We start from the raw sequence: 22,284 nt of genomic DNA on the forward strand, positions 1-22,284 counted from the left end.
GTATCTGCTTGGTACTGTATAAAGTGCTTGGGAGAGGACAAAATAACAGATTTGGTAAACATGTTTGGTGTCCACAAGGAGCTTACAGTCTAGAGGGGGAATAATCAAGATGTTGAGTACAAACTGGAAGACCTATTGTGCTAGCGTATTTAATTTCTTTATTCAGGTCAGTACTTTAAAGGGAGGGAAGGGGAAGAGACAGAAGTAAACCTAGGGCTGCAAAATCAGTGTCGTTTGAAAACTGAGGAAGCCCTGATATAGGTGAAAATCGAATAGTGCTGATGTGAAAAAGCTCTAGAAGGTGAGCATTTTAATGACGATCCCTGAATTCCTTTACAGATTCCTCCTGAAGATACAGCTTCAACCAGAGACTCCTTCACCATTCAAGGCCTTAAACCTTATACAGAATATGTGTTTTCAATTCGTTGTATTAAGAAAGATGGGCAGGGCTTCTGGAGTAATTGGAGTGAAGAAGTCAGTGGCTTCACATCTGAAGCTAGTAAGTGCAACACAAGATAAGAATCCAACGAAGGTTGACATTTGTAGCCATTTCCTTCTGAGTAGATGAACATGGGACGAGGGGGGAAAAGAAAAATCAAACTTACTTTGAACCACGGTTTCTTTGCATCATACTAGGCAAAGAACTACTATTCTTGTTTTATAAGTTCCAAATATAGGGCATCCTGAAGCTATTAATCCTTTTCCCAGTTTATCATCTCCTCACCACCACTCTGCCCTCTCTCTTCAGTATGCTTTTGCTCTGTCAGCCTTCCTTCTCAACCCCAATATAAGGCAGCTTCCAGCTGCCTTTTCTGCTTGAGGAGAAGAAGCTCTTGGGCTGTGCTCTGATCTTGCCAAACAATTTGTCTCTTCAGTTTGCTGACACCCTGATGTTACTGCCTTTGAATTTATGATCTGAATATTTTTTTTTTCCTCCACACTAATCATTTTGCATGTGGATATTTGTCTTCTGTACTCTGGCTAAATCAGTTTTATCTAGTCAGTTTATTCACAGTTAGCTTAGTTGTATATGACGCTTCCCCCGCACCCCCTCAACCTTGTCTCCACCTGTATGAACCAGTGCAAGAGTCCACCTCGATCCTGTCGGGCCTGAAAACAGCTCTTGTTTGTCTCTGTCATGGATGGTGCACACTTTAGTGATGCAGATTCACATTCCTTTTCTCTCCTTGGTGTTAATGTTTAATAACAACATAATGTTAATCATGTGGTTGGGTTTGTGCTTTCTAATAAATGCGTACTCTTTGCCTTTTTATGCAGCGCTGTAGTACTATGAGTCTTTGATCTTAACCCAATAAGGTGTAACTTTTTCCCTATTGTGCATTTCATCACTGAAAGATTGTTACTCTGGCCTACAATTTTCAATATTTTCTAAAGACCCTTTCGTACCTTTTTTTAGTCCATAACTTTGCTGGTACTGAAGAGATCCAAAATGGTGGCCTGTCCAAGGTTGCTTTTTGGTGGCCTGGCCATGGAAGAGGAGAGCTTGAGGGAGGAAAAAGCTGGGCTAGAAATAGAAGAAGGGCAAAAAGGCTTAATACAGCAGGACAACCCTCTACTAATACTTGTCCCAGACCTCCCTCCTCCTCCCCGCCCCCTGCTAAAAAAAAAAAAGGGCAGGATGTTGTTTGAGGGGAGTGCGTATCTTTTGTGTGTTTTGTTCTTCCTTTTTTTTTTCCCTCCATTAGGACCCTCTAAGGCTCCAAGCTTCTGGTATAACCTGGTTCACCCTCATAGTATGAATGGATACAGACTGATCCAGCTCATGTGGAAGGTAAAATACCAAATATCTCTCTTCTCTTGGGCTACACATATGAAGTCCTAGTTTTTTATTTTTTTTCCTTCGTAACTATAAATTTGTATTGACCACTCAATTTTAAATTGCAAAATATAAGTTAACACGAGACCCTTCCAAAGTCTTCAGTAGGTATTTACATCCAAGCATCTATCATAGTGATAAATATGTGCACCCCATTTTGTCAGGACAAGGTAGGAAGAGCGTGTGCTGGGACCCAGACTTCTCGAGTGCCATTATTCCCTGGCCCGGACCTAAACCAAAGGGTAAAAAAAAGTAAAAGACTTACTTAAGGCAGCTTCATCAGTGTTCTCATAAAAATTCCTAACTTTATGGACGAGAACAGTTTCTAAATATGCAGCAGACTTCTAGACTCAAAGTAAGAAAGCACTCATCTGTACAGATGGCCTGAAATATTTGATTCATTCACTCAAAAGTGTCTTCTGATCAACTCCTTTGTAACCTTCGGCTAGCATCTTGGCAGTTTGACCTGCTTTCTCCTCCCAGCTTTTAGTTTAGACGTGAGGCAGCATGAATAAAACCAAAGACCTGGTTTTCCGTTCTGTTAAATTGTGGTCTCGTGGCTAGATATGGAATAATGAGCAGTTCTGTCTGCTGCATTTTAGGAGGAATGGAGTGAAGTTAGGGAAGCTTTAGTGAAAGGCCACTGAGACAGTGTTAGAGTAAACCTGGGTTCTGAAATTTCCTTTGTAATTTGTCTTGTAAACTGTAAGAACATTAGGAAAGAATTGACACTAGATCTTAACAGATTTCATAGAGTGGGCTTTTTTTTTCTTCCTTATTCTTGGTTGGCACTACTTAGCTGCTTCTATCTCTGTGTTCTCAGGGTATGAGTACAATATCAGTATTCCTATTTCTCTTGTCAGATTCTAGATGTGCCCTGGAATCTAAGGAAGAACAAAAGGCCATATTTTAACTCCAACCTAGCTGACCTAAGAATTAAGAGGAAAGCCTAAAACACAAGGCAAACTACCCAGATGCGGTCTGTTTTAGAGAAAACAGTGAAAAGTTTTCATTAAATTATGGCTTCCCACACTCTCCAGTAATAATAATCACGATGTTTAAGCACAAACACTGTACAAAGTGCTGGAGTGGATACAAGATAGATCAGACTTCTTTCTTTGCACATGACTTAAATAGTTAATAATTAAAATAGTATGAAAGACTAGTATCTATCTGCTGAAAACTAATATCTAGTTTTAAAGTTTGTCCTTGATTTGAAGAGTAAATCTCAATCACTCTTCCAGGTTTTGCCTCCATCTGATGCTAATGGAAGAATCCTGGGGTATTATCTATCGCTCACAAGGCAGAGGGCACCAAGCATTCCTCATAATTACAGTATTGACACCACAAGTATGATTGTGAACCTCACGAATGATCCTTATATTGCAACTCTAGCCGTTTATAATCGGATTGGGAGATCAGAGGACTCCCTTTTGCCTATTCCCGGCCGGAATTATCAAGGTTTGTGTATGAAAAGTAGGGGGGTGGGAGGGAGACTTGTGAGGGGTTGAGAAGCCTCTGCTTCTCAGAACTTCTACATCTTTAAAATGCTTAGATGCATCTCTTCTTTCAGCAGACAGACTGCTTCCACTTTGAAGCTCCAAGAGCCCGGGAGCAAGACAAATAGAGCTACTGCATAGGTTGTGAGCCCCTGTGGGACAGGACTGTGTCCGACCTGATTTACTTGTATCTATGACAGTACTTGACATACGAAGCACTTAATAAATCCAATAGTAATACCAGTGGCCCAGGTTCGGCCAGGCAGTGATACCTAGCTCCTTTGAACTAGTTCTTACAATATTGTGACCCTATTGCCCGTAGACTAGAAGCAGGGTGGCCTAGCAGAAAGAGCCTGAGTCAGAGGACCTGGGTTCTAATCCCACCTCCGTCACTTGTCTGCTGTGTGATCTTGGGCCAGTTACTTAACTTCTGGCCCTCAGTTCCCTCATCCGTAAAAAGGGGATTAAGACTGTGAGCCCTCCATGGGACTTGGACTGTGTCACAGCCGATAAGCTTATATCTACCCCAGTGCTTAGCACAGTGCCTGGCGCATACTAAGCACTTAAATACCATTTTACAAAGAAAGAGTCAGTGCCATTATGGGACCCTAGAAGGGACGTGTGTCAAGCGTACATGCTTGGTATTAAGTGGCCGAGGTCCGTCTTTGTGGAGCCAGGAGTGGTGCTGGGCAAAAGTGCTTCCTGGGGCCAGATTTCTGAATCTCCTCTTAATGAATCTGTTGAGCAGAGTGGTTTGCAGGATAAAGAAACTGGTCACAGCAAAGGATGAAGTCCCAAAACAAGTTGGTGATGTCCCCATTGCATAAATCACAATAGACTGCCACTTTAATAGAAAGAGAATGCCTTAATTCACTTCCTGATCAAATCCCTGGTGAACGAGTCCAGCTGTCTTGAGCCAACAACTTGTCCTCTTGCTTTCGGAGGGGAACGTACAGCCCTCTGAATTCTTTGCCTAAGTTGGCTATAAAATGCTTTTTACTTTCAGCAACTCATCCTGTAAGGAACATTAAAGCGTTTCCCAAAGACGGCAATCTCTGGATTGAGTGGACTGCTCCCAGTAGATCGGTGATGAAATACGTGCTTGAATGGTGTATCGAGTCAGATGACGTTCCCTGCACCGTTGAATGGCAGCAGGAACCTGGTACTGCCCAACACACCTACTTGAGAGGTAACATTGGCTGATGAATAATCTAGTAACAACGCGACCATATTCTTACTACTGTTTTTTCGTTTTTAAAGAAATAACGAGTTTCTCCCGTTGCGTGACCTTCCTTTCGTTCTGGCCCGTGAATGAAAGACTGTGAGCCCCATGTGGAACGGACTATATCTACCCAGGTGCTTAGAACTATGCTTGACACATAGTAAGCACTTAACAAATACCGTTTTTAAAAAAAACGTGAGCACTTTCCAGCTGCAGAGCACTGTTCTAAGCGGCTGAGTATACAGTAGAGTATTGTAGCTCCTTGTAGGCAGGAATTGTGTCTACCAATTTGTACCATCCCAGGTGCTTAGTTCAGGGCTCTGCATACAGGAAGCCCCAGTTGATTGGACACAATCCCTGCCCATGAGGAGTTTAGTCTAGAGAAGTAACGGATAATATAATGGATGGTAAGACAATCGTTGTGGACAGGGAGTGTGTCCAACTCTGTTGTGTGCAGTCTCCCAAGCACTTAGTACAGTGCTCTGCCCACAGTAAGTGCTCAGTAAATGTCACTGACGATCATTCAAAATGACTCTTCAGGGAGGTAGATGGAATAGCTTTCCAGAGAAGTAGTGTGGCCTAGTGGAAAGAGCTAAGGCCTGGGGGCGTCAGAGGATTCATTCATTCATTCAATAGTATTTATTGAGCGCTTACTATGTGCAGAGCACTGTACTAACGCTTGGAATCTACAGTTCGGCAACAGATAGAGACAATCCCTGCCCAATGACGGGGGAGACGGACGAACAAAAACAAGACAGCGTATAGGTTCTAATCCCAGCTCTTCCACTTGCTGCCTTTGTGACTTTGGGCAAGTCATTTAACTTCTCTGTGCCTCAATTTCCTCATCCGTAAAATGGAGGTTCAATACCTCTTTTCCCTCCTTAAACTGTGAGCCCCATGTGAGACAGACACTGTGCCCACTCTGATGATCTTGTATCTGTTACCTGCAAAATAAGCATTCAGCCAGTTCCTATTATTATTCCAGAAGGTGAAATAGTTTTTATCCGGCATTATCAACTACATTCAGAAAAGGCATATTTCTGTAGGCAGTTATTGCTATAGATGGGGGCAAGGTTAACTTGAGTCAGGAAGAGGCAAGTATTCTTTTTTCCATCAACAGTATTTGAATGCCTGCAGATCGTGGAAATGCTATGAACGTGGGAGAATACCCTAGAAGCAAGGCACATGTTCCCTGACCTCAAGGGGGTTGCACTTGCCAGGCAGATAAAATTTCATTTCACAAATAGTGGTTGCAACCAGAAAGGCGAGGCAGCAGGAACTAGGAGCATGAATACGTTAGGAAGAAGAGAGTTAAATATACGTAAGTGCTTAAGAGTTGGAATAAAATACCTAAAAATATGCAAATCATCTTGGCTTTTAAAAATGTGCTTAGCACAGTGCTTTGGTGTGTATTGACTTAGTTTTACCAGGAAAAAGAATAAAGGGCTTAAGATAGGTATGGGGCCAACGCCTCTGATGCTGGCAATCAATCAGGGAAGACTTCCTGGAGGAGAGGTCTTCTATGGCTTTGTTGTTTTTTAGTTGTCGAGGAGGGTTTTGAAGCTAGAGTGTTGTATTTTGGTGGATTTGGGGTCCCACTGAAGAACCGAAGTGCTCTAACATACTTTTCTACCCTAGGGAAATTAAAGCCGTTCACATGTTATTTGATAACTATTTATCCAGTGTATGTGGATGGCCCAGGAAGCCCCCAGCGTGTAAAGGCATATCTTCAACAGAACCGTAAGTGCAATGCTCACTCCTTCTGAAACACAAAGATCAGCTTTCATTGTAGAAATCCATCTGTGTCTCCTTAAAAGTCAATTGCCACTTCCAGTTGATACGCTTTACAGGATTGTAACCCTATAGGGAGAACTTGCTAAATTTAATGGGTTTCTGTGGACTTGTTGGAAGTTGAGTGTTGTCTTTTTTGTTCTAGGTCCTTCCAGAGGACCCACTGTTCAGACAAAGAAAGTCAGCAAAAATGAAGCTGTCTTAGTGTGGCATCACCTTCCCATTGATGAGCAGAATGGATTTATCAGAAGCTACACTATAGTCTACAAAACTAGCACTGGAAATGAAACAGGTAACAGAGCTGAAAACACACCAATTTGGATTTCTGATTTTCTTGGATATTAGGCCACATCCTACCTGATCAGGTAGCCACTCCTTTTAAGGGCTTGAAGATCATGGTAACTCTACCAGCTACTTGGGGAGCAAAGGGTTTCAGTGAAATCTTCAGGAAGACAACATCAAAATGTTGCATAGTATCCAAAGTCAGGATTAGAAAAGGCTTATTGGTTCACACGTAGGAACCCGTTCTTTGGCAGGAGGGTTACGTTCTTGCAGAAGCCCACATGAAGGGAGACATGTAATACAGTACTCACCTTGTTTCCCCTGTCATGTGTGCACATTTATGCAGCAGGTTCTTCCATTACTGGGTTGCAGTGTGTACTGTTGGAAGAATATTCCCTAATTCTGCCATCGCATGCTAACCGAAACAGATAGGGAAAACACACCCTTGTAGCTGAGTTAGTGGTGTTTGAGAGTTTACTGTGTGCAGAGCACTGTACTAAGCACTTGGCAGAGTACAGTGGAACGGCGTCGTTAAACCTGATCCCTGCCCTCGAGGAGCTTACAGTCTACAGGGGAGACAGACATTTAAAATAGATTAAAGAATAGGGGAAATAGAGTATAAAAATATTTACCCAAGTATTGTGGGGCCAAGGTGAGTAGCCAAGTGCTGAAGGGTTACATAGCCAAGTTCATAATTTGACACAGAGGGGAGGGCAGATAAGAGAAATGCAAGGCTGAGTCTGGTTAAAAATCCTCTTGAAAAAAATGTACGTAGGACATCCAAGTAGAGATGTACTGAAGACGGGAGAAAATACAGAGAAAGAGAGTGGTCAGGACTGGAGAGATAGATTTGGGAATCTTCTGCATTGAGTTGGTAGTTGAAAGAAAAACAGATGAGCTCTCCAAGGGAGTGGATGTAGATGAAGAATAAAAGGGGACCTAGAACTGAACCTCAGTAAGAGGGTGGGAGGCAGAGGAGGAGCCTACAAAGCAGACTGAGAAGAAGCAGAGAGAGGAGGAGAACCGGGAGAGACGGTGTGAGTTGGAACTGCCTGTGTTTATTGCCCAAAACCCAGATAAGAAGCAGTTCTCTGAGTTGAGATGAGGCAAGAAAGCTTGAGGGAAAGAGCATTTAAATTGGAAAGTGAGGCATGGGTGTGCCCTCTAGCTCTAATAAATTCTATGTTTAATGTCTTCCAGTTGTGAATGTGAACTCTTCCCATACGGAATATACGCTTTCCTCCTTGACTAGTGACACACTATATATGGTGCGCATGGCGGCAAATACGGACCAAGGTGGCAGTTTTGGTCCCGAATTCACATTTACCACTCCAAAATTTGGTAAGAAACAGTGATGTAGAAATGACTCATCCGATGGCCAACACACCTCAGCCTGTAGAGAATCTGGAGGGAATGTTCAAAAATGCCGCTTCAACTAGCAGGCAGTGACCCTATTGCTTTGCGCAGTTTCATTAATTCTGTCTGGTCGCTCAGTTGACATTGCTACTTCTAGCCAACCTAGTGGACTGGTAGATGCAAAAGGCAACAATAAGGTTGCTCTGATCCCTGAAAGAAGCGAACCCTCAGCCTGACTCTTTAATTTTCCAGGGAAAGATGGAAGCAGCATGGCCTAATGGGTAGAGCACAGGCCTGGGACTCGGAATGACATGGGATTCCAATCCTGGCTCTGCTCTGACCCTGAGCAAGTCACTTCACTTCTCTGTGGCTCAGTTACCTCTTCTGTAAAATGGGGATTAAGACTGTGGGGCGTGGACTGTGTCCAAACTGATTAGGTTCTATCTATCTCTGGTGCCCAGTACAGTGCCTGGCACATAGTAAGTGCTTAACAAATGCCATTTTAAAAAAACGGAACTGAATTACCTGGCTACCCCCTAGTAACCTCTTATCCCCTTAAGCAGGATCATTCTGCCTAGAGCTTTTCCTCAGCAATATAGAGGTTTCAGTGATGTGTCCTGGCAACGAGACTATAATTTTTCAGTTAACCAATCGGCTGTAAGTCTCGCTGTCTTTCTCAGCCACATTGTACCCACAGAGGTTAAAAGTGCCCTAAGCTGAAGAGGCCTTACCACTCTTTAGTACTCGGAATGAGGTTGTGTCTTAAGCTGGAATGAAGACAACAACTTGACATTGTGATGTAGTGGAAAGAGAACGGGTCTTGGAGTCAGAGTCTAGTCCTAGCTGTTGTCATTTGCCTCCCGGGTCACTTTAGGCAAGTCACTTAATCTTACTGCCTCAACTTCTTCATTTGCCCAATTTTTTTTTTTGTGGGTATTTGTTAAGCGCTTACTATGTGCAGAGCACTGTTCTAAGCGCTGGGGTAGACACAGGGGAATCAGGTTGTCCCACGTGGGGCTCACAGTCTTAATCCCCATTTTACAGATGAGGGAACTGAGGCCCAGAGAAGTGAAGTGACTCGCCCACAGTCACACAGCTGACAAGTGGTAGAGCTGGGATTCGAACTCACGAGCCCTGACTCCACAGCCCGTGCTCTTTCCACTGCGCCACGCTGCTTCTCTTAACATCTGCCTTGCCTTCCTTCACAGGACTGTTGTGAAGGCAGAAATAAGTGAAGGGAAAAGGCTTTGGGAATTAAAGCACTAGATGAAAAATCATGGTATTGGCAGAATCTTTCCGCTTTATAGGATTTCAGTGATAAAAAGTGGGTTCAAAAGTCATCATTTTCATCTCCAGCTTCACTCTTTGAGAATGGAGCCATCCTCATCCTTTAGAGGTGTTGGGTGGGGTGGCTCTTGGCTTTTGTGACATATACAAGCCCTTGCTACTCCCAAGCAAACACTAGAGTGCTCTGCATTCTGGTGCTCCGTTTTGTTGATAGGCTCTCTTCACACTTGGCATCCCCTGTGGTTAGATATGTACTTCAACATGAGCTGCGGGACCCAACACTTGAATCTAAATCTGTTCCTCAGGATCATGGTAGGCTGCAGGCTGGTCATGTATCATTGTTTGACTGCAGTATCGGTTTTCATCAGGCCAGGCTTGGTGACGTCAGCTAGCATTGCCCATTGACTTGCTTCCTGCACAATAAATAAAATTGCCAAGTACTAATCCCTGATAAAAGGAAGTGTCTGGACTGGGTTGGAATAAGGTTGCAGTAGTATTGCTTTATTACTTCCTGTGACTTCTAGATTGAGCCATCTTGTTTGGAGACCAGTTTTTGATCCTTTGGTTGAATCACCAGGGAGAGCTTGGAGTTTTCAGTCATCTGTCCACATAACTAATGGTTTTTATTAAGCACCTGCTATAATAATAATGATGGTATTTGTTAAGCGCTTACCATGTTATGTGCTGAGCACTCTAGGGCTGAAGAGAATATACAATAGGTGAAATCAGATCCAGTTCCTGGTCACTGAAGCTGTTCAATCTCAGGGAAGAACAGATAGAAAGAAATTCTAGCCAAGGTGGTTGGTAAGGACCCCCTAGGAAAGCAAGAAGATGAGACTGCCAAACAGTCTTTGGACAAGGCAGTCTTGATCGATCAGTGCTGTTGGAGCACGTTCTGTGCAGAGCATTCTGCTCAGTGCTTTTGAGCATACAGTAGAGCTGATAGACATGCTCCCTTGGTGGTACCAAGGGGATGCTGCTAGAAAGACTCTTTGGCCAGCATCAAGTCCCCAAAGGTAGCTAAGATCTCCAGTGTTTATGGGATGATAACGGAAAAACGAGGAAAGGGTAAAGGGAGGTTGAAAAAGAGGAACGCAAACAAGGAATAATAGTCGAGGTTTAAAACCTGTCCATTTCCATGAGATGAGAAAAATTTTTATCTAATTGGAATAACAGGTACAACTTGGAAATATAATACAGGATAAATATGCCGGGAAATAGTGTTTTACCCAGATGGATCTGACTCCACTGTGATCTGGTAAATTCAAGTTCTGGAAAACTGGTTCTATTGTCATTGGTGTGTGATTGGGTATTTTTGAGTGTGTCGCTTATGTTGGGAGTACTTATTTCGTTTAACATGCTCTCCCTTCTCTGTGTTGGTCTTTTTAGCCCAAGGAGAGATTGAAGCCATAGTGGTCCCCGTCTGTCTAGCATTCCTGTTGACCACGCTCTTGGGAGTGTTGTTCTGTTTCAACAAGCGAGACCTGTGAGTACCATCCCTGCTCCCCTTGCACTTGCTTTGGGAAACTGCTTTTGAATTATCCAGAGCAGGGTACCAAGCACGCTCCTTGATCTCTTGAAGAGGTGATAGTTCTTTTTGCATTAGCCTCATTTCAGCACTCTTTTTTCAAGTTGTTTGGATTCTGTTTATTCCAGCGCACGATACTCTCTCCCTCGATTTTAAAAACGCACAGTAATAACCATTTTTCCTGTAGAATTTCAGGCCAGGTTTGGAGATACCTAGAATCTCATGTATTTTTCTCTGGGCTGTAGTCGCCATCACGCACTTAATCAGCATGGGTAGCACTTTGGACATGGAGGGAAGCAGAATGGCCTAGTGGAAAGAGCGCAGACGTAAATGCTGATCCCAACTCCGTCACAAAACTGCTGTGCAATCTTGGGCATGTCGCTTAACTGCCTCAGTTCCCTCATCTGCAGAATGGGGATTCAGTACCTATTCTCCTTCCAACTCACACTGTGAGCCCACTGTGGGACCTGATCATCTTGTCCCTACCCCAGCCCGTAATGCAGTGATTGGCACATTGTATGTGCTTAACAAATGCTAAGCATTTTTTATTCTTCCTCATATTTTATTGCTGAGGAAGGCAGACCGGTGATGGAACGGGATTGATATTTGGTTTGCAGTTCATTGAAATCTTGTACTAGCTACAACCGTCACAACCCCACTGTATTCCCAGCCATTCTGCTGGTCCCCAGTGATTAATGAGCCCCCCGCCCACCACACGTGATGCAGGATAAAGCACAGTTGGTTTCGAAACAGTACCTTTCTCCCTCAACCCCTTTAACCTGTGAAATTCTTGTAGGAAGTCTTTTTAATCGGGAATTGTCTTGTGACTTTTCCCGCTCCTTTTTAAAAAGTGTTTTCTCCCCTCTCCCCCACTTTCCCTAGAATTAAGAAGCACATCTGGCCCAGTGTTCCAGATCCTTCCAAAAGTCATATCGCCCAGTGGTCACCTCAGACGCCCACTCGGGTAAGTAAACACGTATTCCGAATAGCTATAAAGCGTGCAGGTTGACCCAGGCTCAGGAATCTTGGGGCGACATTTTCGGAAAAAGCCTCCTGACCGCTTAATAATAATCTTAGTCATGTCCACTACCTCTTCAAGTAACCACTGATGCTCCTTGGTAACTTGGCCTTTTGTTGCTTTGCTCTCCTACCCACCCCCCAGCACAACTTCAATTCGAAAGATCAGATCTACCCAGAGGGCTGCCTGACGGATGTGAGTGTTGTGGAATTGGAAGCGAATGACAAGAAGCCTTTCCCAGAAGACCTGAAATCTTTTGACGTGTTCAAGAAGGAGAAGACGACCGCCGAAGGACACAGCAGCGGCATCGGAGGTTCTTCGTGCATGTCCTCTTCGAGGCAGAGCATCTCCTACAGTGACGACAGCGAGTCGGCCCAGACCACGTCCAGCACCGTTCAGTATTCCACCGTGGTGCACGGCTACAGGGTCCAGGTCCCCCAGGTGTTCTCCCGCTCCGAGTCCACCCAGCCCCTGCTGGATTCGGAAGAGCAGCCGGAAGACCTCCAGATAGCCGACGTCGGGAGCGGGGAGGGCGCGTCACCCCGGCAGCGCTATTTCAAACAAAACTGCGCCCAAGGCGAGGCCCATCCGGACCGGTCACCTTTCGAAAGGTCAAATCCAATTCCTCCTTCGGTGAACGAGGAAGATTTTATTAGACTCACACAGCCGATTCCAGGTCAGAGTTCAGGCCCCTGCGTATCTAAGCCGATGGACAGTGGGCAGCAAGGAGTCTCTGCCCCTGATGTTCTTCCCTCGAGTGCCAAGTGGCAGGGGGAGAGCCAGGAGCCCCCTGGGGAAGACCTGCCCAAAAGTTACTTACCTCAGACTGTGAGGCCCGGAGGGTACGTGCCCCAGTGAGACCCACCCGGTTCGTTAGAGCCTCGGCACGTGGCCTGTTCTCCTCCTGAGTTACACCCACCCAGCCGAATTTTTGTTGTTTTTTTTTTTTTTTTTTAACAAGTCAGAGCCGTTCACCAGGGTCCATCGTCTTTCACCGACCACGTAGCCGTCAGGACTAAAGTCTGTTGTAGTCAGGGGGTTGCTTCCGATCGAGAATGAACGGGATCCTGTTCCTAAGCACTACATTGACAGTTTGGGATCTAGTCTGAACAGTTGACTCGATTGACTCTAAATGCTGCTTCGGAACGTTTGCCTCTGGCAAATGGGGGTTAAGATTTTCAAACTTGTTTTGTTTTCGTCTTATACGTAGAGGGTGGTGAGTAGTCCTGGGGTATAGCTAGAATGAGTTTGACTAGAAGTCATTCAGAAGTGAATAGCAAAAGGTTAATTTTGAGTTTGGGGTTTTTGGGGTTTTTTTTTTTGAGTGGGTTCACTTTTTTTAAAAAAAAACTCTAACACTAGCTACTTGTCTGTGAATGAAGTATTTTTCCCTGCATCAGTCTAATCAAGAACCGTGTCCGTGTTCTTGAAATTAGGGAGGCCGGCATGTATTATTGGGGAAATAATAAGATTGTAAACCCCTCAAGGGCAAGGACTGCATCTCTCTATTTTTCTCTCTTGCATGTTCCCAAGCCCTAGTTGACGCTCTGTCCCCGGAGCCGGTGATAACGATAATGATCTTGGCAAAGAAGTCCTTCAGTCACTAGACCGCGAATCCTCAATTACCAAAGTATAGAAAACAATCATTCTGGCACTACACTGAAGTCAGCCTCAACTGCTCTTTTAATAAAATCCGTTTAGGTAAACAAATTATTATTTCGATGCTCAAGGAGCGATGAACGGTCATTTCAAGCTATTAAGGGTTTTGGGGGTTTTTTAAAGCATTTAGTTTTTTAAGGGTTAGAAAGTTTTGTCGTAGCTTTCTCTGATAAGTTTAAATCTTACACTTTCACCGTTTCTAGAGAGAGTTGTCCCACTTACCGTTCAAACGTGACAGAATGTGGCTAAAGACGCACTTTATATTACATAGCTTTAGTTGGAAATCCCTTGTCATTTAGCAGATACCGTTTTGTGCTTTATCTGTTTTGTCCTGCATGTGCGGCGGTCAGGGGGAGCCCTTTCTCCTAAGGCTTGGCCCGCCTTCTGGGTTTCCCTACAGGAAGAGGCATCCTCTGGATATTGGTGCTCCTGGGTTTAACTGGGGACAGACTTCCCGAGGAGTCCGCCTCAGGGCCTGGAGCACGTAGCATCCAGTCAACTTTTTTTTTTTAACTGACTGAACCTATAGGGCAGGCCACCATGCAGACTGTGGGAGCCCCTTTGCTTGGGCGGTGAGCCAGCTCCAAGCTTCCTGGGCACCCGGTGCCCATCCTGTTTTGGGCCTGCTCCGAAGGCAGTGCTGGGGGAGGTGCCGCTCCTTTCCCCTCCGCTTCGCTCGCCCCGTCCCGCACAGACCTGCTGGGCTGAAGGTGAAGGCGGCCGGCCACACTCAGCGCCGGTGGTGACAACTGGCTCGTCCTGTGACGATAAGACTCGGCTTTCGGCATCTCCAGAACTCAGCCGTGCACCTTCTCCCTTCTCGAGGGGACGGGACCGGGCTTCCACAGAAACTCTGCTGCCTCTAGAAAGCCATAAAACCAAACCCAGGCCGGAAAGGGCTCTTTTATTACCCCCGCCCTAGTCGTGGAATCACATCCACCCGTCCTTTTTAGTGGGTAAGAGTGACTCTAGTCTTTCCCCAAGAAATGTGGATTAAACAGCTTTTAGCAGCAACGTGTTATTAAATTATATGCTACTTCAGAGTTTACCGTATGTGGTTTCTGAAGAAATTTGGTACACTTGAAATATCTGCACCTTTTCAAGGCCTGTATTATGGGATGTGATAAAGATATCTTGCACTCATCACTTTGGGCACCAGGGAGCTTAGGCTAAGAGACCTGTGCTGTCTGGAGATGCGCTGGCACCCTTTACTCAAACGAGACCACTGTTGAGAACCAACAGATGAAATTTACTGAAAAGCATCTCTAACTTGCTAAAAAAAATAAAAGGGGGGGGGGGTAACTTTTTATTCAGGAAAATGAGACTCCCCCCCCCCAACCATGAAAATAAGATTACGGTGCGGTTTAGGTAACGGAGGAAGTATTTGCCGATCGAGTACAGGACTTGGCTTCTCTTGGTAAAAGCCTCGATCCAAGGCTTGACATAAGTAGGGATGGGAAAGAGCAGGGTTGAGCAGACACATCCTCTCTGGGCTGGGTTCTTCCTGGAAGCTCCTTCTCTTCCATCAGCTCCTCCCTGGCTCTGAGCCAGGTGCGAGCCACAGAGCAGATGTGACCACAGCTCTCAAACTGCATCTGGGGAAGCTGCTGTGGTCAGAAGTACAGTTGCTCTTGCCTGTCCAGGCTCCCCCTTCTTATCCCACCCTCCCAACTCTCCCCTCTCCCCCTCTCTCTCGAGGGGCAAGCTGTTATTTGGGGGACCTGGGAAATACTCTGTTAATGCATACTGAAGAGCTGCCCAATTCGGTCCTTTTGTCTTCCACCCAACACCTTCTCTCACCAATCTCACAGCCACGGTTCAATCCAGGAGTCTACTGTTCTGAGAGCCGTTTCTCAGAAACCAAGGCCCGATTCCTCAACTTAATCATAGGAAAGTGAGCTATGCACCCTTAGCCAAGCAGACCGCTGGGACCTAACAATCGCGTGAATTGACTACTCTGAGCTTAAGACATCACAAAGATTAAAGTCGGGGGCTTCTGTAGACTAGTCGTCACCCTCTGCTATCTCGCTCCTTTCTTGATCGGTTGAATCGGCTTCATTCCGCGTTCTCCGTGGCATTGCTCGGTGTCTGCCCGATGCATCACTAGCTTTTGTTTTTGTTTGTTTTTTGTTTTCCCTGAACCACGGATGCCTTGATTTCTACAATGGGTCAGTTGCAATAAATCGGTGAGCCTCTTCAGCCCGTCTAGGGCTCCTGTCCCTATTCCGACGCGGTCCTCGTTTTCACAGTGGAGTAAAACATGGTAACTGAAGGGGCAGAAATGGAGGTAACCGGGGACAGAGGCGATCTTAGAAATGCTCTGCTCCTAAAGCTCAGAGGTGGCAGAGGTTCCCTTTCTAGAACCGAGCTACCCTAAAAAGCAGACAAGCAGGGGCTGCGCACGACGAAGTAGCGAGTTGGCCCGGTTCTGTTGTGTGCGCCCTGCCGGGCGGAGGGGAGGCGGCGGTGAGAGTCAAGAATGCTCCTCTGCCTTGCCCTTGACAGTTCTCCCCGTGGCAGGAAGAGAACTTGAGAACCACAGGAGCTACTGTGCGAAGCCCAAGAAGCCCCATTTCAGCAGGTGGCCGAAACATAGCGCAGACACCTTCGTGGGGGGCGAGGGAGACGCACGGCATTTGGAACGTTGTGGCTCGAGAGAACTGTCTTCTACAGAAGCGACACCTAATGGACTCCTTATTAACATGCTGTCCCTTCCCCTCTCCCCCCTCTCTTCCCTTCTCCCCAGCCTGTACTTGTGGAGGAGGTTAAGCTACCCCATTGTAATATGCTCATCTCACCTTTGCGGGCTGTAGCACACCTAGTAAACACATCACCAGTTATCGTCTCTTTTCTAACGCTAAATGTAATCCTGAATGTTTCCTCCGATGCACATTGTATTTCTATCGTCTAAGTAAATTTTAAGAAGGAAAAATCCCTCGTATGTGTTTTTTGAGTGGGGGCTGCCCTCCAAGGCAGGCATCACTTGATCGTTCGACTTTTGGCATTGGCAGAGCGATGGCATAGGGAAACGAACCCTTCGGAGAATGAGTACTGATAGTCTAGATGCTCACTGGAGCAGCAGCGTGGCTCAGTGGAAAGAGCACGGGCTTTGGAGTCGGGGCTCATGAGTTCGAGTCCCGGCTCTGCCGTTTGTCAGCTGTGTGACTGTGGGCGAGTCACTTCACTTCTCTGGGCCTCAGTTCCCTCATCTGTAAAATGGGGATTAAGACTGTGAGCCCCACGTGGGACAACCTGGTTCCCCTGTGTCTACCCCAGCGCTTAGAACAGTGCTCTGCACATAGGAAGTGCTTAACAAATACCAACATTATCAGTGAATTTGGTTGAAGGGGAAGAACTCAACACTGATCAAGCATGGAACTTATTGATCGTGCAGAGCATTTTACTTGGTGTTCGATCCAATCAATGCTGTTTATTGGTGCTTACTGTGTGTAATATACTGTGTGTGGGCGACTGGAGGTTTGCTCAAGGTATGTCCTCTGAGAAGAAGGTATTTAAGAAGTATCTGGTTTGGCCAATTGGAGGTAGGGAAAGAATTCCATACATCGAGCGGGGAAGTGGGTCAGGTCAAGGGAGTGGTGGTGTTCAGGGTTTGCCTAGGGAGAAGTGTGTAAAGTAAGGAGGCAGCTGCTAGCGGAAGCCTTGAAACCCTGGTTAGGAGCTTGTTGGTGGAGAAATGATCCGTCATTGGAAGTTTTTGAGGAAGGATATATGTTTGAAATTGCATTTTAGGAAAGACGGGAGCATCAACCTGAAGAGGGGAAGCAGAAAGCAAAAGCAGCGATCCAGTTGGGAGGAGACAAGGATTGGTTGGGATAAAGTGGTGATTGCAGGTGCAAGGAAAGGGTGCATTTGGGAGCTGTGGAGGAAAAGTCACCTGGTTTTTGGCTGAATGAGGAAGGTGAGAGACATGGAAGTCAAAGATGACTAACCTTCACTCACCTTCTCCGAGGACAGAAGGTGATAAAATTACTGAACCCAAGAGGGAAAATTAGGAGCAGTAGGAAGTAGTTGAGTGCTTATTGTGTGCAGAACTCTACCAAGCACTTGGGAGAGTACAATATAAGATACATTCCCTGCCCACGATGAGCTTACAATCTAGATGGGGAGACGATATAAATGACAGATCTGTACATAGGTGCCATGGGGCTGGAAGAGGGGGAATGAATAAAGGGAGCAAGTCAGGGTGATGCAGAGAGGAGTTGAATTTACCTCATCTGTAAAATGGGGGTTTTATAGTTTCTGGCTTCTTAGAATAGGCAGTGGGCTATGAAAACCTTGCCAAAGTCACCAAGTACTTTTCTTGGCTATGAATTTGCAGTTCCTTCCCTGCCACCCGTGAGTACTCAGCTGAGGCCCAGGCAGGTCCTATCCTTGGCTGGTGGAGAGGGCAGCAAGGAGGGTCGAGGAGATGTGGTCTCACCTCCTCGTCCTCTTCAGCCGTGTCCATCCACACCGACCGTCTGCCAAGTGCTTCCTCAAGGTTTCCCATCCGATTGCTCTGAAAAGGTTCCGGTCACACTGGGAAGACCCAGAATACACCCGCTGCGGCCGCAGACGGTGTTGGCAGGATGTGTGCCTTGTGCTGGATGTGTGTGTATATCTGTGTGTGTTTGTACAAGTATATGTCCAATTTTATTAAGTAAAAAAAACCCCTAAAATTCCATCCTCTACTTCTTGGGGTTTGGATTTCCAGGGCTTTACCCAGTGAAACCTAATTCTGTTTTTTACATTAATCCAAAACCCCCCACAATTCTTGGCGTCTTCTTGGTTACCAGCCCCATTTCGGCTTCTGTCTCGGGCACGTCGGCATGTGGAGTCTGCAGTCCGGGAGCTGAGAGGAAGCCAAGTTCTGTGGTGCGATTGCGAGTGCCAGAAGGGATCGGTTAATTGTCAGCCACTTGAGCCATTTGGAGAAAGTGGACACTATCGACTAATAGATCAGTGGTATTTCTTGAGCACTCGTATGCAGAGCATTGTACTAAGGGTGTAGAGGAATAATTTAGATTATTGTCCGGTCTTCCCCTCTGAAACTGTACCCTCGTTGGGAGCAGGGAATGTGTCTGTTTATATTGTACTCTCCCAAGTGCATAGTACAGTGCTCTGCACATGGTTGGTGCTCAATAACTACGATTGACGTTCCCTGCCCACTAGAAGCTAACAGTCTAAAGTGAAAGACAGGCATTCAACTACAGAAGGGGAAAATGGCAGAGGAGAAGAATGTATACCTAAGTGCTGTTGGGCTGAGTGGGAAGGGCAGCAATCGAAGGTATTTGAATATGGTGTGTGTGCAGAGCACTGTACTAAGCACCTGGGAGAGTACGATAAAACAGAATTGATAGACACGTTCCCTACCCACGACGAGTCAAGACTTTAAGGGGTTCAGATCCAATCGCAAAGGGGATGCAGAAGGAAAGGGTGAATAGAGGACAGAAAGGTTTACTGGGAAGGCTTCTTGGGGAAGGTGTGATGTTAATAGAGCTTTGAAGGCATGGTATTTGTATTTATGGTATTTTAAGGGCTTACTATGCGTCAAGCATTGTATTAAGTTCTGGGGAAGGTATGAGTTAATTAGCTCAGACACGGTCCCACGTGGGACTCTCGCAGTCAAGGTAAGACTAGATTCAGTTACCTGCTTGGCAAGAGATACGAGGAGGCAAGAAAGAAAACAGTTCCAGATAATGCAAACATTAGCCACAAAGACAAAAAAGGGACAAGCTTTTTGTGTATCCAGTGTGGACGGGACTGTGGCTCCTTCATTGGTCTTTCCAGCCATGCAAGCATTTAGAGGTGAATGTCAGTGATGTCTTTGCACAAGACAGCTATATATATATGTGTGTGTGTGTGTGTGTGTGTGTGTGTGTATATATATATATTTGTATATATATATACTGATATTTCATTTTGGGATAGTCATTCCACTCGCTTGCTGAACCTGCTCCCGCTATCTGTAAATGATTCAGGGGGCAATTAGGCCATAAGCTCTGTGAGGGCAGGGAATGTGCATTGGGCTTCTGTCGTACTTTCCCAGGCGACACTGGGGAGAGCAGATATTGTTCTTATGGTACTTGTTCAGTGTTCACTATATGCCGAACACTGTACCGAGCGCTAAGATAGACACAAATTAAATCAGGTCGGACACAGTACCCGTTCCAGGAGTTCAGTAAGCACCTTTGCTACCTCTGCTGTTAGTGCCAGAGGAGGCAGGCGGGCGGTGGGGTGGAACCGAGGGGCTTCGGTGGCCAGCCGTGCTATGCCGGGCGCTCTCCGCTGGTCTCCGTCCACGGTCCTCACCAGCCTGGGGCCGCCGTCGGCAGGGCGATTCAGTGGTCAGGTTGCAGCCAGTAAACCTTCCTCTGACCCGTGCTCAACTGCAGGGCAGATGTGTGGATTTAATCCCCAGCGGTCGGCACGCTCTGGCCATCCGGGCCCGCCGTGGAGGCAGCTGGGTGGGCTCTCCTGTGACCCCCAGTGAGCACCAGGACTCCAGCTCTCTGGGAAGTCACCGATGGTTGACCCAACTGCAGAGTCCCCACTGCCACAGAATCTCACCGAGGTCCGGGTGCTTCGGATTGGATACTCACCTGGGCATGGTTCTGCCCATCTGTAATCGATGGTATTTAATGAGCACTTACTGTGTGCGGAGCACTGTACTAAATAGGAGAGTATAGAACAGAATTGGTAGACATGTTCCCTGCCCACAAGGACCTTACAGTCTAGAGGGGCATGGGAGGGGCTGAGTAGCCTGCCTTGGGTGCAGAGGGCAGAGCTTATGTCTGATCTGAGTATCTTGTGTCAACTCAAGTGCTTGAAAATGCAGGGCCCTTAGTAAATACCATCATAGTAATAATCATCATTAATAATTAGCCCCAAGACCATCAACGAGACTGGTCTTCTGGCTGCCACAAGATCCCGCCAAACCAGGAGGCCCCAGGAAGCCCCCAGAGAGAAGCCACACAGCTACGTAATAAATCCTTGGCAGCTTTATTCAGTGCCCGTGAGAATGAACCATCTTTGTGGGTCCAATAGCAGGACGGCACAGGATAGCACGTGCGAACGTCGGGAAGCCTGGTGCCCAGGGACGTGCTACAGACGGAAAGACCCGGTAGCTTCCCCTACCTGCCCGGCTCTGTCTTCCCGGAGAGAGCTGGAAATGAGGCTTTGCTCATTCACTGCAGCTGAAAGGGCACCAGGCTTCGTATACACCTTCAAACCGCGGCATCTACCTGGGACGGAGTGCGCAGTTGGCATGGGGGCCTCCAGCCCCCTTTCCAGCCTAGGCCACGCTCTCAGGCCTGGCACGGCCTTGAGGAAGAAATCCGTTTCCTTCCCAGACGGCACCGTTCACAGATATTCATCAGTGAGTGACTGTTCTGCCCCTCCCTCCGCGGGGTTGCCAGGGGGTCACGGTCCCCAGTCTATCGTTCTTCACGCGACCCCGGAGTCCTGGGGGACGCAGAGGCTCCCAGCCTGGGTGCCCCCTGGCTACCGGAAGCAGGTGAGATGACCTGGGTTTTGGGAGGCTGCGGGAGAGCCCCGAGAGGCTGCAGGTGGCGTTTGTCATAATATTAAGAATGAGGGCATTTGTTAAGCGCTTACTATGTACCAGCCACTGTATTTAACGCTGGGATGGATGCAAGCAAATCCAGTCGGACACGGTCCTGGTCCCGTGTGGGCGCTCAGTTTCATATCTTACAGATGAGGTAATTCAGGCACAGGGAAGCGAAGTGACTTGCCCAGAGTCACACAGCAGACAAGTGGCAGAGTCAGGATTAGAACCCATGACCCGCTGACTCCCAGGCTCGTGTTCTATCCACTATTCCCATACAGTAGCCAATAGCCCGTGCCCTTTGGCACCTGTCTGATGTCAAACCTGGGTCCTGCTGCTAAGCCTGATGGGAAAGTCATGAACCCCAGACTCGCCTGTAATAGGTCTGGTCCCCTGGGAAGTAATACTGGTAATGTAATTATCCTATCATTGCTAATCACTAATAATAATATTCTTTGCCTATTTGCCAAAGCTTAATACAGTGCCTGGCGCATAATAAGCACTTAAATACCCTCATCATCAAAGCACTGTGCTAATCACTGGGTCAGATACAGATGATCAGATCCAACGCGGTCCTTGTTCCGCACCAGGTTCACGGCCTTACGTTGGGGAGACCAGGTATCTTATTATTCTTATGCCACCTGTTCAATTTCAACGTTTACCATGTGCCAAGCACCGTACCGAGCATTGAGGTAGACACAGGCCAATCAGGTTGGACACGGGCCCTGTCCCACACTGGGCTGAGGGTCGGACACTGGGGCGAGCAGACGTCATTGGCATAGAGCGAACGCTGAGCGAGTACCATAATAACAAACACTGTACCGAGCGCTGAGATAGACACAAGTTAATCAGGCCTGGCACAGTACCTGTTCCTCACAGTCTGATGTTGAGAAGAGCAGGTATATTATCCCAATTCAGATGAGGAAACTGAGGCTTGGAGAAGTAACTCAGCGAGTCACACGGCAGGGTCAGAGGGCCCTGCCTGGGACTCCTCAGCCTGAAAAATCCCTGCTGAGAGAACCTCTCTGAGCCACATCGGAGACTGTGGCTCCCGCCAATGTCCACTGGGCCCCAAAGACCTCCAATCCTTCTTTCCATGGGTGGGCAAACTTGGGGCTCCCTGCCAAGGGTCCCCTACTTCTGGATCCCTTTGGTCTCTCAGAGTACCCTTTCGAAGGGTAGAGGGGGGCTCATTTGACTTTAGGGAGCCCGGAGAGAAACAACTCCCTTTCCTTCCC

At 46.8% G+C, this 22,284-nt stretch overlaps 1 protein-coding gene across 2 annotated transcripts in view; it reads left to right on the forward strand.

Annotated features, from left to right (window-relative positions):
- IL6ST (interleukin 6 cytokine family signal transducer) overlaps nt 1-16,411 on the forward strand; it is a 41,338-nt gene extending 24,927 nt beyond the window's left edge. Inside the window, exons 7-16 of one of the 2 annotated variants that reach the window (XM_029074257.2) lie at nt 340-499; nt 1,707-1,792; nt 3,082-3,298; nt 4,343-4,525; nt 6,197-6,298; nt 6,495-6,641; nt 7,832-7,972; nt 10,664-10,760; nt 11,685-11,766; nt 11,965-16,411. In XM_029074257.2, coding sequence (XP_028930090.1) covers nt 340-499; nt 1,707-1,792; nt 3,082-3,298; nt 4,343-4,525; nt 6,197-6,298; nt 6,495-6,641; nt 7,832-7,972; nt 10,664-10,760; nt 11,685-11,766; nt 11,965-12,678 — 1,929 coding nt within the window. In that variant the 3' untranslated portion in view covers nt 12,679-16,411. Of the gene's footprint in view, nt 1-339; nt 537-1,703; nt 1,793-3,081; nt 3,299-4,342; nt 4,526-6,196; nt 6,299-6,494; nt 6,642-7,831; nt 7,973-10,663; nt 10,761-11,684; nt 11,767-11,964 lie in introns of those variants that run through there. The other variant, XM_029074258.2, reaches the window with a different exon arrangement.
- Nucleotides 16,412-22,284: the final 5,873 nt, after the last annotated feature.

Source organism: Ornithorhynchus anatinus, chromosome 10 (assembly GCF_004115215.2).
Source record: "Ornithorhynchus anatinus isolate Pmale09 chromosome 10, mOrnAna1.pri.v4, whole genome shotgun sequence".
Taxonomy (NCBI): Eukaryota; Metazoa; Chordata; class Mammalia; order Monotremata; family Ornithorhynchidae; genus Ornithorhynchus; species Ornithorhynchus anatinus.